The 17,468-nt window shown below is 45.1% G+C and overlaps 3 protein-coding genes across 3 annotated transcripts in view; all 3 read right to left on the bottom strand.

Annotated features, from left to right (window-relative positions):
* Positions 1-1,338: 1,338 nt before the first annotated feature.
* Positions 1,339-6,870, bottom strand: wdr89 (WD repeat domain 89). Its single transcript, XM_062523580.1, has 3 exons — positions 6,738-6,870; positions 4,360-5,051; positions 1,339-2,273 (listed from the first exon to the last, which is right to left on the bottom strand). The coding sequence occupies exons 2-3, from the start codon at positions 5,036-5,038 to the stop codon at positions 1,786-1,788; spliced, it is 1,167 nt and encodes a 388-aa protein (XP_062379564.1). The 5' UTR covers positions 5,039-5,051; positions 6,738-6,870; the 3' UTR covers positions 1,339-1,785.
* A 1,419-nt stretch (positions 6,871-8,289) lies between these two features.
* On the bottom strand, positions 8,290-9,366 carry nsl1 (NSL1 component of MIS12 kinetochore complex). The gene has a single exon (XM_062522973.1). It carries the CDS (start codon positions 9,354-9,356, stop codon positions 8,769-8,771), a length of 588 nt encoding a protein of 195 aa, XP_062378957.1. The 5' UTR covers positions 9,357-9,366; the 3' UTR covers positions 8,290-8,768.
* Positions 9,367-15,102: 5,736 nt separating this feature from the next.
* Positions 15,103-17,468, bottom strand: part of sgpp1b (sphingosine-1-phosphate phosphatase 1b) — a 14,159-nt gene continuing 11,793 nt past the window's right edge. The window contains exon 4 of the mRNA XM_062522416.1: positions 15,103-16,906. Within this exon, the coding sequence (XP_062378400.1) occupies positions 16,811-16,906 (96 nt within the window). The 3' untranslated portion in view covers positions 15,103-16,810. The remainder of the gene's footprint in view (positions 16,907-17,468) is intronic.

The raw sequence follows: 17,468 nt of genomic DNA, 5'->3' as shown, positions 1-17,468 counted from the left end.
TTGCGTGGCGTCCTTGTTTAACCTTTCACCTGCCGTATGAGTGTACAGCACGCTCATCAACCACTTAATCATCCTTGGCAAAGCTTCCTCCCATCACTTGTACCTCAGATACTCTTATGAGTAATACTAATTTAAGTGAGTGATTTTTTTCCTACTTTTTTTGGGTCGAATTCAGTGAAAACATAAGGGTTGTTTTTAGTTTTGCATAAAGATAGCGCAAGGTTCTATGTGTACAATCTTATAATATATTCTACATCCTCTAGATCCCAGAGAAGGCATGTAGTCTTGTCTTCACCAAAGTTAAACAGTACTGAAATAAAGCATGGAGTCTTGCTGTTCATGTCTATGCAATACAAAACCATGGATCACACAAACCAATAAAACAACCTTGTAATACTGAGATAAAGCATGGAGTCTTGCTGTTCATGTCTATGCAATACAAAACCATGGATCACACACACCAATAAAACAACCTTGTAATACTGAAATAAAGCATGGAGTCTTGCTGTTCATGTCTATGCAATACAAAACCATGGATCACACACACCAATAAAACAACCTTGTAATACTGAAATAAAGCATGGAGTCTTGCTGTTCATGTCTATGCAATACAAAACCATGGATCACACACAACAATAAAACAACCTTGTAATACTGAAATAAAGCATGGAGTCTTGCTGTTCATGTCTATGCAATACAAAACCATGGATCACACACACCAATAAAACAACCTTGTAAAGCATGTGGCCATTGGAACCCCAGCACTCTCTGGAGACACGTCAGAAGGCGTTGGTACAGTTATGTTATAGATAGATAGATAGATAGATAGATAGATACTTTATTGATCCCCAAGGGGAAATTCAAGAAGGTTATGGCCAAGAAGAAGAAGTTATGGCCAAGACTTCAGTACTCAAGTCAATTTGCAATACATTTATTGACACATTTGTCCAAAGTAACTTATGCCAATTGTATTGACCCCGTTCTGTTGTGGTCCTACGTGTTCTTTTCCAAATGTCGAATATGTTGCTGATTAGACAGCAGCGAAGAGGAATGACTGATTCTTTTGATTATTGTGTCACATGTTGCAAACATAAAGCACTCTCAGCTGCATTCTGTGTATGAAAGGTGCTATACAAATAAAGCATATTATTATTATTATTATTATTATTATTATTATCATTATCACTACTACTATATTGCAAGGGCTATTAATTCCCCAGAGCAGCTCAGGGGCATAACGGTGGAAGCTGGGTATTGAACCCACAACGTTTCCAGCTACCACCATCAATCTGAATATGCAAACAACAGAAATTACCAAAAATGTACGCAAACCACTACTTGTATGTAAAGGAATTTTAATACTGCGACTTCACTTGAAGTTCATGAGGTTGATCCTTTCTGCTTCACACAACAACACATTTGCAGCAAAGACATCTCCATAGCTCTCGTTTGGTGTGTCCATGTGTTCACAGTAAGACACACACTTGGCCTCGTGAAACACACGTTTGCTGGACATGCGAGTGTGAGGCCCAGGGGTGAAACCTACAGCTGGTTTGTGATCAGAGAGCTCCTCTTCTGAGAGCTGGCCTCTCCAGCGCCCCCTAGCAGCAGGAGGACTACACACCACACACAGGAGCCTGTGAACCTTTCAAATCCCTTTCTGAGGAATAAAAAACTGAGAGAACACCAGTGCTGGACCGTTTAAAACACAGAAAAAGGACCTAGTGGGTCTTAAGGCAGTCTGGGGTCCTGGAACAGCAGGGCAGTTTGGTAAGTAGTTGTGTCTTAGGTGTTGTTCCTCTTGCTGTGGTGCTTGCGGTGAGCTTTGCTCTTGAGCTGCATGGCAGAGGTGCTTTTCAGAGTGTCCCTCTGGGGCCCCTGTAGCTCGGTGGCGCCCGCCCTCCACTGCAGCAGCTGGCCGTCCTCTCCGCCCGTCAGCAGAGCGCCCCCTTCAGGCTCCCACAGGAAGCAGCGCACGGTGGCCGAGTGGCCGTCCGTCAGCGAGCGCACCGCACGCAAGCCCTGCCCACTGCACTCCAGTAGGTGGAGCTCTCCTCGACTGGTCCCGCCCACAACCTGCAGCTGCCCCGCCCACTCCAGCCAGGCTCCGCCCACAAAGTGTTCCAGGGCGTGGCCGTCGGGCAGCGTGACGAGGGAGCGGGCGTCGCCGGAGCTCAGCAGGGTCAGCGGGTCGTCGGAGTCCAGCTGCCGCACGTCCCACAGGTGAAGACCCTCGTCGTGCGTCAGGCACAGCAGCTGCTCGCCATCCACACCTGTCAATCAAGCACACAGCGCATCGGTCAGTTAAGTGTCTCACATGTCAATCAAGCACACAGGGCATCGGTCAGTCAAATGAGATCGCACATGTCAATCAAGCACACAGGGCATCGGTCACTTAAGTGTCTCATATCGCACATGCCAATCAAGCACACAGGGCATCCGTCAGTCAAGTGTCTCACATCGCACCTGCCAATCAAGCACACAGGGCATCGGTCAGTTATGTCTCACATCGCACATGTCAATCAAGCACACAGGGCATCGGGCAGTTAAATGTCTCACATCGCACATGTCAATCAAGCACACAGGGCATCGGTCAGTTAAGTGTCTCACATCGCACATGTCAATCAAGCACACAGGGCATCGGTCAGTTAAGTGTCTCACATCGCACATGTCAATCAAGCACACAGGGCATCGGTCAGTTAAATGTCTCACATCGCACGTCAATCAAGCACACAGGGCATCGGCCAGTTAAGTGTCTCACATCGCACCTGCCAATCAAGCACACAGGGCATCCGTCAGTTACATGTCTCACATCGCACATGTCAATCAAGCACACAGGGCATCGGTCAGTTAAGTGTCTCACATCGCACATGTCAATCAAGCACACAGGGCATCGGTCAGTTAAGTGTCTCACATCGCACACGCAAATCAATCACACAGGGCATCGGTCAGTTAAATGTCTCACATCGCAAATGCAAATCAATCAGCACGTCACACATACATGTGTATGTGTAGTTGTGATTTTAGGCTATTTCCCTAAAAATTAAAAAATGATTAACGTGTGCACAGATCAACCCCTGGTGTGCTCAAGTTCTCTGACTTGTTGTGAGTTTTGTTTCACATTCAAGTTTTTAAGCTATTTATCATGGTCCTATTTATCATTTATCATAGACCTACTAGTGCGACAAATATCTTGCCAATTTCCCATGAACAAAATGAATGTGCATGCAGATGCTGGAGCAGCGATCATCTCCTTCACTGGTGACGGGTAAACACACACAGTGACCTGAGCCTCAGCATCGTCAAGCAAACCCTGCTGCATGCAATGGACTAGATAGCCCTAGACATTAAGCTTAAAGGGATATTCCGCAATTTTTGGAAAGTTGTATCGCCAGACTCACAGAATGGCTGGATGAACGGGAACAAGGTAAATATCGATTGTTTTGCTCGAGGGGAGGTGGAAAATGAGTGTATTTCCAAAAATGGCGGAATATCCCTTTAACAATAACAAACAAACTAGTATAATCAGTGTTAATAAATAGTCAATAGTTTGAATGAGCGAGTTCCTGTAGGCTTACACACAAAGATCAGTGAGGAATATGCGTGCTAATAGTGTCATATTGTGCACTATGGTATGTAACTACCGTTCAGTATCCACATCTATATTAATAAGATTTAGCTTAAAGGCATAGCTCAAAGATTTATTACAAGATTTAGCTTAAAGGCATAGCTCAAAGATTTATTATAAGATCTAGTTTAAAGGCATAGCTCAAAGATTTATTATAAGATTTAGCTTAAAGGCATAGCTCAAAAATGTATTATGAGATGTATTATAAAGGCATAGCTCAAAGATTTATTATGAGATGTATTATAAAGGAATAGCTCAAAGGACGAGACAAACGTGCCGATGTGCAAACTGTTACCTACGGGTGTTTGCTATTCTATTCAAGAGATCAGTGCATCAACCTAGCAGTTTTACTAATTTTATACTATGCCTATTATACTACAATTGCTGATGACAGTCACTTACTTGGTGATATGATATATTTTGGTGATAACGCCTACTTCGCCACAATGTTAGTAGTGTCCCAAACGCCATTCAAAAATAATTAATAAAATAAATAAATAGGCTACAGTTCAAACACTCAGTTTTTGTTTGTTCATGTAGAAGCCTATTATGAAATATCTTTAAACTGGACTGAACTGCCCACTTCTTAGGACAAGATTCACTGCCAGCTGCTCACTAGGGGTCACTGATCATAGAATCGCCCTGCTCACCTACGTGTGTGTGTGTCTGTGTGTGTGTGTATATATATGTGTGTGTGTGTGAGTGTGTAAATGTGTGTGTGTGTGCCTCACCTGCCCAGCAGATGCTGCCTGCTGAGGAGTCGCAGTTGCAGGTGGTGATGAGGGCGTCCTCCTCCGCCCCCTGGCTCAGATCGAACACGTTCACCAGGCCGTCCGTGCCCCCTGACGCCAGCCGGTCCGCCACGCGCGGGTGGAAGCGCACTGCCGTGATGTCATCACTGTGCGACTCCGAGTACACCCCCAGCAGCCCCGGCTGCTTTCCCTGGGCTTTGGCCGAGGCCATGCGCGTGTCCCAGAACACCAGGAAGGAATCCTCGGCCACCTTCTCGGTCCCCGCGCACAGCACGGCGTCGTTGCTGCTGAGGTCGAAGGAGCAGAAGGCGTGGCCCACCTCGCTGCGGAGCACGCGCGTGGCGTTAGAGCCGGGGTGGCGTGTGTCCCAGCACCGCACCGTCCCGTCCGCCGAGGCCGAGTAGAGCAGGTCAGGGGAGTCGTGCGCAAAGCGCACCCCGCACAGCGCCCCTGTGTGACCTTTGAACTCCCCGTGCACACCCAGCGTCTCGCGGTGGTGGAGGCGCACGGTGCGGTTGGAGCAGCTGACAGCCACCAGGGCGGCGCTGGAGCCGGAGGGGGAGGGCTGCAGCGCCACATCCAGGATGTAGGTGGGCTCACTGGGCTGCAGCCGCCGCGCAATGCCTAGCGTCTTAAACGTCTCCTCCAGAGTCTCCATAAGAAGCCACTCTCTAGAACACAAACACAGGCCACCTCACACTCTAGAACACAAACACAGGCCACCTCTCACACTCTTGTCTAGAACACAAACACAGGCCACCTCACACTAGAACACAAACACAGGCCAGTTCACACACTCTAGAACACAAACAGAAGCCACCCCTCACACTCTAGAACACAAACAGAAGCCACCTCTCACTCTAGAACACAAACACAGGCCACCTCACACACTCTAGTCTAGAACACAAACACAGGCCACCTCACACACTCTAGTCTAGAACACAAACACAGGCCACCTCTCACACTCTAGAACACAAACACAGGCCACCTCTCACACTCTAGAACACAAACAGAAGCCACCTCACACTCTAGAACACAAACACAGGTCACCTCTCACACTCTAGAACACAAACAGAAGCCACCTCTCAATCTAGAACACAAACAGAAGCCACCTCTCACTCTAGAACACAAACACAGGCCACTTCACACACTCTAGAACACAAACAGAAGCCACCTCTCAATCTAGAACACAAACAGAAGCCACCTCTCACTCTAGAACACAAACAGAAGCCACCCCTTACACTCTAGAACACAAACAGAAGCCACCTCTCACTCTAGAACACAAACAGAAGCCAAATCACACTCTCTAGAACAGTGTTTTTCAACCACTGTGCCGTGGCACACTAGTGTGCCGTGACACATTGTTAGGTGTGCCGTGGGAAATTATCCAATTTCACCTAAGTGGTCTAAAAAAGAGTGAATAGAAATAATTTTCTTTGTGTTCATTTGATTCCTATTCAAGACACTTTGACAAGAATGACTTGATATCATTAATGCGGGCTACAGATTTTTATTTAATTGAATTTTCCATAAAATTTCATTTTATTTAACATTTTTGGCTGGTGGTGTGCCTCAGGATTTTTTCAATGAAAAAAGTGTGCCTTGGCTCAAAAAAGGTTGAAAAACACTGCTCTAGAACACAAACACAGGCCACCTCTCACACTCTAGAACACAAACAGAAGCCACCTCTCACTCTAGAACACAAACACAGGCCCCTCTCACACTCTAGAACACAAACACAGGCCACCTCACACACTCTAGAACACAAACAGAAGCCACCTCTCACTCTAGAACACAAACACAGGCCACCTCTCACACACACCTCTCATAGGCTATACACAACCTCCCTCTCAAATGCTGTTTGACATCTACCTCTGTCTCTCTCTCTCTCTGTACCAGACCTGTAAAATGTTGTGTGTTCATCATCAAATAAAAAATAATGCTTATAAAATGTATGTCAAGATCTGACAGTATTACAATTATCAAGCATCATATCACACATTTAGGAATAGGCCTACATCCAAAATGTCAAATGCCTGCAGAAGTAAACACTAGTAAGAACTGACTGCCTTTCAGCTAAGCATTTGAGCCAATGATGGCTGGACATCATAGCTAGTCAAAACCATAACTTGTTGGATGGGCAATACTAATATTATTCCAGTGGCACTCCTCAGTGTACACTGTACAGTTCTTAGACATTCTCTGGTAACGTTACGGTCATCTACTACGACCCCACGTTAGCTGTAGCTAGCCGGAAAAACCCAAATACGGCCTGCTTTCTGCATACAATAATTATGTGTACGTTCCAGTTTAGCACGGATTCTTTATTTGTCTACAATGTGAAGTTAGGGACTTACTTTTGAGCGGATCGTCAACTTGTCACAGCTGCCATGCACGTAAACGCAGAGAACGTCCAGCGTGCACCGTGGTAATGTGCCCCCCGGAAATCATGATCTATTTCGGAGTTCCGTGCAGTGCAGTACACTATTTGACCACGGGGTGGAAGCAAAGTAAGCAATTTTACTGAGTTTGTGTTTAGGAGAGGAAATCACGTTACTACCGTCCTCTTATTATAACTGTATATTCTTTATCAGTTGCATGGCTTGTAAAACTAAAAAAAAAAAAAAAAAAAAAAATGGCTTAAAAAATGTTAATATGGAATTATGAAATGCTCTTAGGCGGATTGTATCACCGACAGCTACAGCAGATTTGGCTTGATTCTTAAGGACCACTCACCAACCCAAAATCAGCTTAGTTCCAAGTTGTCCAGTGAACACAACAATGTAGAAATACCCTTCTCCCAAGAGCCATCAGTCAGATCAACAAACTGTAGCACCGCGTGCATAGTGGTACATAAGCAGCATTTAGGCCCATTTTAACTAGCAACATTCATGTGTAGTTTTAGAGTTGGGAGTTTTTAACCGAAGCACACTTTGGTATGTGTCTGAGCTGTTTTTGAGCCATGCATGTTTTGTTGGTATAATGTGTCTATGGGTGGATGAGGACTTGCCTCCTGTAAACTATGGGTGCCTCTCATGCAGCGTTTATACGTCCTCCCTCGCTCCTCGATGCCTCGATCCTCACTGATCTACATAAAGAATGATGGGGGGGAAACAATGGGATAGTCTATCCAGCGTTAGTTATAGATCAGTGGGAACGCCCCTCGAGGATCGAGCATCGAGGATCGAGGAGGCATGTTGAGAGGCACCCTGGATCCATCAACAAGTGCAAATAGAGGTCCTCTGTTTGGCCATTGTGTTGGCTGAATGCTAAGAATGATGCAGTTTGCTCAGTAATCCGACTTGTTACAACAACAACACACAGTTATATGTTCACACACACATTCTGGCTGGTTGTTTTGTCAGATCAATTGATTTTCTTCCCGCATTGGCGGCTGATCTGGCTATTGTGGAGTGTTGTGATGGCAAGAGAAATCTTCCTCAGCACAGCATGTAGGCCTAAACATGCTGGCTCCAAGGCATCCATGTTGAACTGCCTGCAGAATTTGTGTGCATGCTCAAGGTGCTTCTCAACATGCCTCCTCGATGCTCGATCCTCGAGGGGTGTTCCCACTGATCTATAACTAACACTGGATAGACTATCATGCCGCCCCATCATTCTTTATGTAGATCAGTGAGGATCGAGGCCCGAGGAGCGAGGGAGGACGTATAAAAGCCCAAATGAGAGGCACCCTTATTCTTCTCAAATCAGTCTCATCCTAGGATAAAAGTGCCCACTAAATGACTAAATGTTAATACCCAGATAGCTTTACTGCTGAAATCCCTCACCGGTCCAAAGACACACAGAGATCTGAGGCAAATGAGTGAATTAAACAAGAGTCCATATAAAATACAAGTTAACCAACAGTCTTCTTAAAATATTTAAGTGCATAAAGAAGAACACAAATGATTTTATGATCACCTTTCGTTTGTATGTATTATACAGGATGAATAATATGAAGCATGACATTCTAAATGCATTAATTGATAAAGGTATGGAATTGAGAAAGTCAAAGTGTGAACCTGCCGACTATGTGGGTTTACAATGTGCATGACATCAGCTGCATGGCATGACCTTACAGACAGCAAACACAATCTGTACGACCAAAAGTCATTTAATATGTTTTGCATCAAATGTGTCATATCTACCCAATCACTGTCTGAATATGGATTGTGCAGGGAATATATATTACCCTGGGCTGTCAACACTGCAGCTGCAAACTCTACGGCAGCCTGTTGAAGGCTATTGTAATGTCAGTGGGATTACACTGCCCCCGTGTGGTAAATCCCGGAAAGTGAGTCCTTCTCCTTGTTAGGATATTTAGTCATGTTGATGGTTACTTTTAGAGGCATGTTGTCAGAACATTTAAGGTGGCATTAGCCTACTCTTTAACTACGTTCGTCTCTGTGGCTGCCAACCACCTCTCTGTAGATTTCCACAGACTTCGCTGAAGGCTGGAGGCTGAGGACCTGGTGTAACCCTTCTGCCCGGACACACACCTCCTGCAAAGACTTCATCACCGCGGTCACTTGTTTGAAACGCCTGGGTACTCCCTCGGACACATTTTTCATGATGTGATCTTGAAAGGCTTCCCGTTCCATCTCCTCTGTGTCAGCTGTATGCTCGTACATCTCCATCAGCTTTCGCTCTGCCTTCAGCGATCGCACAACAAAGGGAATGATCTTCTTCGGATAACAGCTGCGTTTTCTGCTGGTCTCAACAATTTTTTCATCCAGTATGTCGTCTAATGTTATTCTCTCACCATCCTCATGCTGAGCCTCGTCACTTGGACTTCCGTCAACGATGATATTCTCTCGAACCGCCGTTTCAAATGTCGATATAAGCTCCTGCATGAGATCAGTGCTGACATTTTCGGCAATCTCATTTTGCCCCTCGAGCAGACTGTTAAACAATCCTTTGTACTTTCCCAACTGGAAATCTAACGCTTGGTCAGTAGTGACTACTTTTAGCGCCATGTTAATTTCAAATGTTGTTGTACAGGAACCCGGAACTGACAAAGACGTTACACTTGGGCAACGCCAGCGACTTCTAAGCTCAGAATGGCATTGGCGCCACCATGTGGGCTGGAGGGTAAAACAGGAAAAACCTCCGGGGAAAAGGGTAAAGTGAATGTTATTTTCTATGGAATGAAATTACTGAAAAAACGTTTGTATACCTGTAGATTATAGTTTGTACTCGTAGAAATGTTTTGTACTCGTAAAAAAAAAATGTGTACATGAAAAATAATTTTGTATGCCTGTAGATTATAGTTTGTACTTGTAGAAATGTTTTGTACTCGTAAAAAAAAAAATCGTACATGAAAAATAATTTTGTCCTTGTAAAAAAATGTTTTTTGTGTCTGTAACAAAGTTTTGAGCTTGTAATAAAAACCTGTCCTTGTAATAATTTTTTTTTTCTACCAATACAAAATCCTGGTACGAACACAAAACTCTTTTCTACAAGCACAGAATCCTGGTACGAACACAAAACTTTTTTCTACAAGCACGGAATCCTGGTACGAACACAAAACTTTTTTTGGAACTTTTTTGGAATTAGCCAATCACCATGCTATCTCAAAGTAGCCAGCCAATCACAACACTGCTATCTCAAAGTAGCCAATCACCACAAATCCACCGGCCAATTACTTTGCCTCCTTGATTTTTCCTCCACTTAACGTGACCTGATTTAGCCAAAGATCTCACGGGAACTATCTATCAAACTTTGCTTCATCTTCATATCATTTTGGTGGAAACGTGGTGCTAAATTCCCATAAACTTTGTTCAGTGAACTGGTAAAACCGTTCGTTTGTAAGCAAAATCAAAAATCACGATCTTTCAGTTTGTTTACCATTACCTAGCAACCACAGCATAGTCATTCAAATGTCAGTCATTTCCTTTGTTTCACGTGGAAATTACGAGTAGTGTAGTGGAGAAGTGAACGGGTTTGAAATCTGAGATCACAAGTTCAAATTTCAGTACAGGGTTTTTTTGCACGCCAAAATAAAATATTGTGAAAGTATGTGCAAATGACTCTCTTTTCTTTGTTGCCTTTACCTCGCGGCAAATAAGAGTTTGTGCACCTGTCATTGTCTAGTTTTAATCGTTGTTTCGCAGCAAAGGAAATGACTGACATTTGAATGACTATGCTGTGGTTGCTAGGTAACGGTAAACAAACTGAAAGATCGTGATTTTTGATTTTGCTTACAAACGGACGGTTTTACCAGTTCACTGAACAAAGTTTATGGGAATTTAGCACCACGTTTCCACCAAAATGATATGAAGATGAAGCAAAGTTTGATAGATAGCTCCCGTGAGATCTTTGGCTAAATCAGGTCACGTTAAGTGGAGGAAAAATCAAGGAGGCAAAGTATGGCCGGTGGATTTGTGGTGATTGGCTACTTTGAGATAGCAGTGTTGTGATTGGCTGGCTATTTTGAGATAGCATGGTGATTGGCTAATTCCAAAAAAAGTTTTGTGTTCGTACCACGATTCCGTGCTTGTAGAAAAAAGTTTTGTGTTCGTACCAGGATTCTGTGCTTGTAGAAAAAAGTTTTGTGTTCGTACCAGGATTTTGTGTTGGTAGAAAAAAAATATTTATTACAAGGACAGGTTTTTATTACAAGCTCAAAACTTTGTTACAGACACAAAAAACATTTTTACAAGGACAAAATTATTTTTCATGTACAAATCTTTTTTTTACGAGTACAAACCATTTCTACGAGTACAAACTATAATCTACAGGCATACAAAATTATTTTTCATGTACACATTTTTTTTGTACGAGTACAAAACATTTCTACGAGTACAAACTATAATCTACAGGCATACAAACGTTTTTTCAGTAATTTCATTCCATAATTTTCCCTGAGAAACCTAACTATTGAACGGTGATTTAGCAACGGAAGAAAGTCATTTTTAATGATTTATTGACAGGTATCTGTTTTTGACTGTCTCTGTTTTTTTTTAATTAGGCCTAAATGTCTGTGATATCAAGAAGTGGCACAGTCATTGCAATGGCATGCATAGAGAGAGCCTCCACTGTCCTGTGTGTGGAGAGAGAGAGAGAGAGAGAGTAATGAGGATTAGTGAGAGCAGGAGCAAGAAGATGAAGAGAGTGATAGAGAGGAAGAGAGAAAGAGAGGGGGAGAGAAAGGGAGGTGGGGAGCACATCAGGCAGCAGAACAAAGGGTGCCTGTAGCCTGGTCAGGCTGGAGAGGAGGATCGAGTGACGGCTCTGACATTGTGAGGCAAACAGAAGACACGTTTAGCCTCCTCCTCCATCTGTTCCAGGAACCCACAGAGATGCAGAGATTGAGAGATGCAGAGATGCAGAGATGGCTGCGCCAGTGAAGGAGAGACAATGCCGGAGTGGGAGGGAAAGCACCATGGGAAATAGCCTGAGAGAACACGAGGGTGTGTGTCTTTCAGTGAGACTGTGTCTGAGTGAGTGTGTGTGTGTGTGTGTGTGTCTTTCAGTGAGACTGTGTCTGAGTGAGTGAGTGTGTGTGTGTGTGTGTGTGTCTTTCAGTGAGACTGTGTCTGAGTGTGTGTGTGTTTGTCTTTCAGTGAAACTGTGTCTGAGTGAGTGTGTGTGTCTTTCAGTGAGACCGTGAGTGATCAGCTTGTGAGCCGGCTTCATAAGGTAATTGTTCAGCTTGTGAGCTGACTTCATAAGGTAATTGATCAGCTTGTGAGCTGACTTCATAAGGTAATTGATCAGCTTGTGAGCTGACTTCCTAAGTTAACTGATCAGCTTCTCAGCTGTGTGAACCTCGTAAAAGAACACACACACAACAACCAAATCAGACATGACATTTTATTCAACATTTCAAATCATTTAAAAAATAGACAGGACTGAATGATCAGTCTTCTCTGGTAGTAATCATTCATTCTACATGTAATCAAATGTCATGGAAACAAAACACAACAAAAGACATTCAGTTTAGACGTACCTCTACTGAAGTACTGATATCTGGGTGGTACCTAACACGTACCTTATGCGTTCATGCTTGGAAGTAGCTATAAGGAGGCTGTTCATCCTAAGGCCATGGAGAGATTTGAATGGACTTGAATCGACAGGAAGCTGTACTACTAACACTCAGACAACAAGACCAGACAGGCGAAGGTTTCATTTGGTTTGAAGAGTACAGACAAGAGGAACTGATTAACAAGCTGAGAGAAATCTCAGCTACAGAGGCGCACATGCACACACACACACACACACACACACACACACACACACACACACACACACACACATGCGGGGACATATGCAGAGGAAAGCTTAGTGGTCAAAAGGTATCTTCCTGAAATGCTGTCATCAGCATTGTGTACAGGTCCAGTATGACAGATACACTACTTATAAACTGTACACACACACACACACACACAAACACACACACACACACACACACACACACACACACACACACACACTTACACACACAATAAGTAAAGTTCAGTTCCATTTGTCACAGGCAGGCTGCAGGCTAATAGGTTGGTCCTCGCAAAGTGAGCCAGTAAGAAACAGGCACAAGAAGCCAACAGCCAATCGGGTGGCATCTGTAGAGCAGAGTGCCTGGATATGTTGGGCACCAGCAGAGGAGTGTCAGGAACCCAAGTGCAGATCTAAGGTTCTCGCAGCCTCACACAGTAGAGTACCGGGCCTAGCAGTGGAGTGCGGGGAACACAAGTGCAGATCGAAGGTTCTCGCAGCCTCACACAGTACAGTACCGGGCCTAGCAGCGGGGTTCTGTGGAGAAACACCTGACCCGAGCGGTTCTGTGAACAGTGTTCCTCAGCCCGGCTCCACCTCTATGGGTTCTACCTGTGGTCAGTCTCCAAGCCCGGTTCTACCTGTGACCAAAGTGGCACGGCCTAGTTCCATCGTTGTGAATAAACTGGTGGAGGCCGATGGCTGGACTCAGATAAGGCCTGGCAGTGCACAAAGGCCCTGTGTGTGTACGGCGCTGAGGGAGTTGTGCTTCAGCAGCTCCTCTTACAACAGAGACGGCCAGTCATGAGCTAATGGCTAACGGCCACGGCATGCTAACTGCAGGAAGACACTCCATCAGTGGAGTCAGCATCAGAGCTAATGGCTAACGGCCACAGCATGCTAACTGCAGGAAGACACTCCATCAGTGGAGTCAGCATCAGAGCTAATGGCTAACGGCCACGGCATGCTAACTGCAGGCAGACACTCCATCAGTGGAGTCAGCATCAGAGCTAATGGCTAACGGCCACAGCATGCTAACTGCAGAAACTCCATCAGTGGAGTCAGCATCAGAGCTAATGGCTAACGGCCACAGCATGCTAACTGCAGGCAGACACTCCATCAGTGGAGTCAGCATCAGAGCTAATGGCTAACGGCCACAGCATGCTAACTGCAGGCAGACACTCCATGAGTGGAGTCAGCATCAGAGCTAATGGCTAACGGCCACAGCATGCTAACTGCAGGCAGACACTCCATGAGTGGAGTCAGCATCAGAGCTAATGGCTAACGGCCACGGCATGCTAACTGCAGGCAGACACTCCATCAGTGGAGTCAGCATCAGAGCTAATGGCTAACGGCCACGGCATGCTAACTGCGGGCAGACACTCCATCAGAGGAGTCAGCATCAGATCCAAGCAGCACTCGCCTGATTCAGACCTCGCCGTTACAGAACATTCCGTTTCAAACATCCAAATATGCCATATACTGTGCACACATACGCACGCGCGCGCACACACACACACACACACACACACACAAAATATGCCCTAATCCACAGTTTAATTGCTGAAATGTTTGGCCAACAGAAGGCCACGTTAAGACACAGGTTATTCATGCTGTTTCAAGTGCACACTCAGAACAGAGTTTTCTGTTATTGTCAGTTGACAGAAATGAGCCCAACTGGCACTATGGCGAGCATCCACACCACACCACTCTAGAACACCACTACAGTGACACCGCAACACTAGACAGACTCTAGAACACTATTACAGTGACACGGCAACACTAGACAGATTACGGTGACTGTTGCTATGGAGCCCTTCACCCCATAAAGACCATAGTGTCCATGTGAGCTTCTAACACTAGATAGATTGAGATGATAGTGTTACTGACTAGACTGATTGAGATGACTGCTTGGTCACCTTTTAACACTAAACTAATTAAATCACCCGCGTAAGTGTGAGTGTTGCACACTTAGTTGATTAAGACCACTGGGATGATGTGAGCGTTCAACACTAGACTGGCCAATACCACTGTGTTAAGGTGTGCGCTAGGTTGGTTAAGACCATTGTGTCAGTGTGAGCTTTTAACACTAAATTAAGACCATTGTGTTAAGGATGTCCATTGTGATGTGAGTCTGTTAAGGGCTCCTTGTAGGTTTGTATGGGGGCTAAGGCACAAGGAATGATCTGTGCATGTGTGTGTGTGTGTGTGTGTGTGTGTGTGTGTTGTGAGAGAGTTGCACCATGAAGCTAAAAGCTCACTGAGCCTCGGTTACAAACATGCACAAACTCACACACTCACCCACACACGTGTGTTTGGTCCGACCCGTGTCACTGAGGCAGCAGGAGAAGGTAAGAGGAAAGCAGGAAGTGTTCACTGAGCTGAAGATCAGGAAGTCAGCGGAGCATAGTTTAGCAGCCACACTTCAGAGGAGAGAAGAGCATCATGGTTTATACATCAACAGACTACCCCCCCCCCCCCCCCCCCCCCCACACACACACACACATACAGACACATACACACACCCAGAGGACTGCTGACAGGGAGAAAGAGAGAGAGAGAGAGAGAGAGGGAGAGAGAGAGAGAGAGAGAGAGTCACTAACAGCCAGACAAAGCTCAGCGTTCTCTGCCCAGGTAATATTCTCTAACCATTTCCTGTTTGGGTTCTAAGAATAGAGGCCACTAACTCGTTTTACTTGCTACTGAGAAAACACATCTGTTTTAGGTAACAAAAACATTTATACATCAGAAGACACACACTACAATCTAAGTACCACAAATAAACACACACACGCTAGCTGGGGCCTCAAACAGTCCTCACCATGGAGACCAACCAGCTGAGAAGCACAGTGCATTCTGGGAACAGTGCATCATAAGCACAGTACGGTGGCCCAGAGAGGAACAAAGAGCAGGCAAAACTCCAACGCTAAACCAGCTCAAACTTAACACTGCAGCATCCATGCAGAGAAGACTCAAAGTCATCATGGTCATCATAACTCGGGCTTGCTGTTTTTAACTTCACAAGAGTTTAAACAAAATACTGTTTATAAACTCACTATAAGGCATGTTTATAAACTTTCTATAAGGCATTTGGAACACTTTGATTAGACACAAAGATTTAAATCACCCTGCAATCTGTAATGGCTGCCATTAAAATATGTGCTTGGGGTAGGTAGGGCAATAGAATATGTGCTTGGGGCATAATGTAGAAGTTGTCTTAACAAGGCAGTGGATAAAAAAATGTTTTAGGTGCTGAAGGTTGATCATCATTCTTTCATTTAGCAGTGCTGCTACCTGAACATATACCATCAAACAAACAAACAAACAAACAAACATAATCAATCAAGCAGAAACAAACAAAACAAGACAAGACAAGACATCAAAGTACCACAGAGCTGAGGAGTCTCCAGGCTGCTCCATAGGTGAGCTCCACAGGTGAGCTCCACCACACCTGTCCCCCAGGTACCACCGACACAAGCCCAGGACAGGTAGGCAGACAGACGGACAGGCACCAGGGGTCTATAGGGAACCGTGCGTTCTAGTTGAGGAACCGTTCTGTGCAGAACCGAGCGCTGAAATCCCACACACCTGCACTCCACTACAGACTGCACGTCAGCAGGCTGTCATGGCCGCTTCCTCCCCCCCTGCACCAAAGGCACTAGTGGTACAGCCCACTGTAGAGGAAGCCCTCCACCAATCAGAGACGGGCCTGAGGGGGACACAGTCATTCATGGCTTTCCTCGTCAGAGGTCCTTGGGGTGGGCGGGGCTACGATGATGACATGGTGGAGGGTAACGATGACGCCACAGAACCTCTGACAGGCGTGAGGAGCCGCCGACAACACACAGAAATCATCGGAGGAATCACCACAGAACTCATCACAGAAATCATCAAAAGAATCACCACAGAAATCACCACAGAAATCATGGGAGAAGAGGAGCAAGAGGAGCAAGAGGAACAGGAGTCCTGAACTTACAAGAGAGCCTGAACAGAGCTGGCGCTCAAAACGATCAGAATGAATGAACTATTTTAGAAATAAAAAACAAACAAGAACAATAAAACAGCTCAATATGACAGAGAACTAAATGATTGGCTTTCAACTGGTTCAATCATTTTGCTGTTCAACCATTGGTGGCTTTGGGGTCTGGGGGGTGGATAGGGGCGGGTCATACAGAGCGAGGAATGTCATTGGTGGTGTGTCGCGGCCGCGGGCCAATCAGGACAGGCCCAGGTAGCTGAAGACGAGCGGCACGAGGAAGAGTGCGTTGAAGCCGACGGTGCCGTAGACGATGTAGCGGTAGGGCAGCTCCACCTGCGACAAAGAAATGTATATATTCATCATTATGAACTTCATTTGTGTGCGTCAAAGTTATAATCCACACTTTCATATGTGTGTTCAAAGTTGCTATTCACAGTCTCACATGGGAGCCTCACAGGAACGCTATGCATCTGCAGATAAGAAACGAGAGGAGGATTTTAGGGAGGTTTCGACCAAGCTCATGCTGACTTGTTTTGCTCTCTGCTTTTCTTTAATAAAAGAGCCTCTTTGCGTCCAAGAGCTCAGAGACTGTTTCGGAGAGGTAAAGCACCTCCTCTCTATGTCTCTCCTCTTGGCGCCAGAGTATACTGAAAATTATACTACTTGTCTGTGGTTCTTGTGTCTATTCACCTCTTTCCTCAACCCGGAAATATGTATCGTTGCGATGGTTACGATACTGTTTTCAACTTCCGTTCATTCTGTTAACATGTGCGTTCTCCATAGCAAACTAGGTTATGCCTCAACTTAGATTTCTTTCGAAATGTTGACAATTCTGCCCTCAGCATGTATATACTACATCATATATAACCGATATAAAATAGAAAAGTTGACTTTT

This window comes from Sardina pilchardus, chromosome 20 (genome assembly GCF_963854185.1).
Source record: "Sardina pilchardus chromosome 20, fSarPil1.1, whole genome shotgun sequence".
In the NCBI taxonomy this organism is placed as follows: Eukaryota; Metazoa; Chordata; class Actinopteri; order Clupeiformes; family Clupeidae; genus Sardina; species Sardina pilchardus.
This window is presented reverse-complemented; position numbering and strand designations above follow the sequence as displayed.

Excerpts from the sequence above, each read along its gene's own strand:
- wdr89 (XM_062523580.1), bottom strand. The coding sequence starts at position 5,038 with ATGGAGACTCTGGAGGAGACGTTTAAGACGCTAGGCATTGCGCGGCGG. Across the intron at positions 2,274-4,359 it reads AGGCAGCATCTGCTGGGCAG|GTGTGGATGGCGAGCAGCTG; the intron begins GTGAGGCACACA and ends CTTGATTGACAG.
- nsl1 (XM_062522973.1), bottom strand. The coding sequence starts at position 9,356 with ATGGCGCTAAAAGTAGTCACTACTGACCAAGCGTTAGATTTCCAGTTG.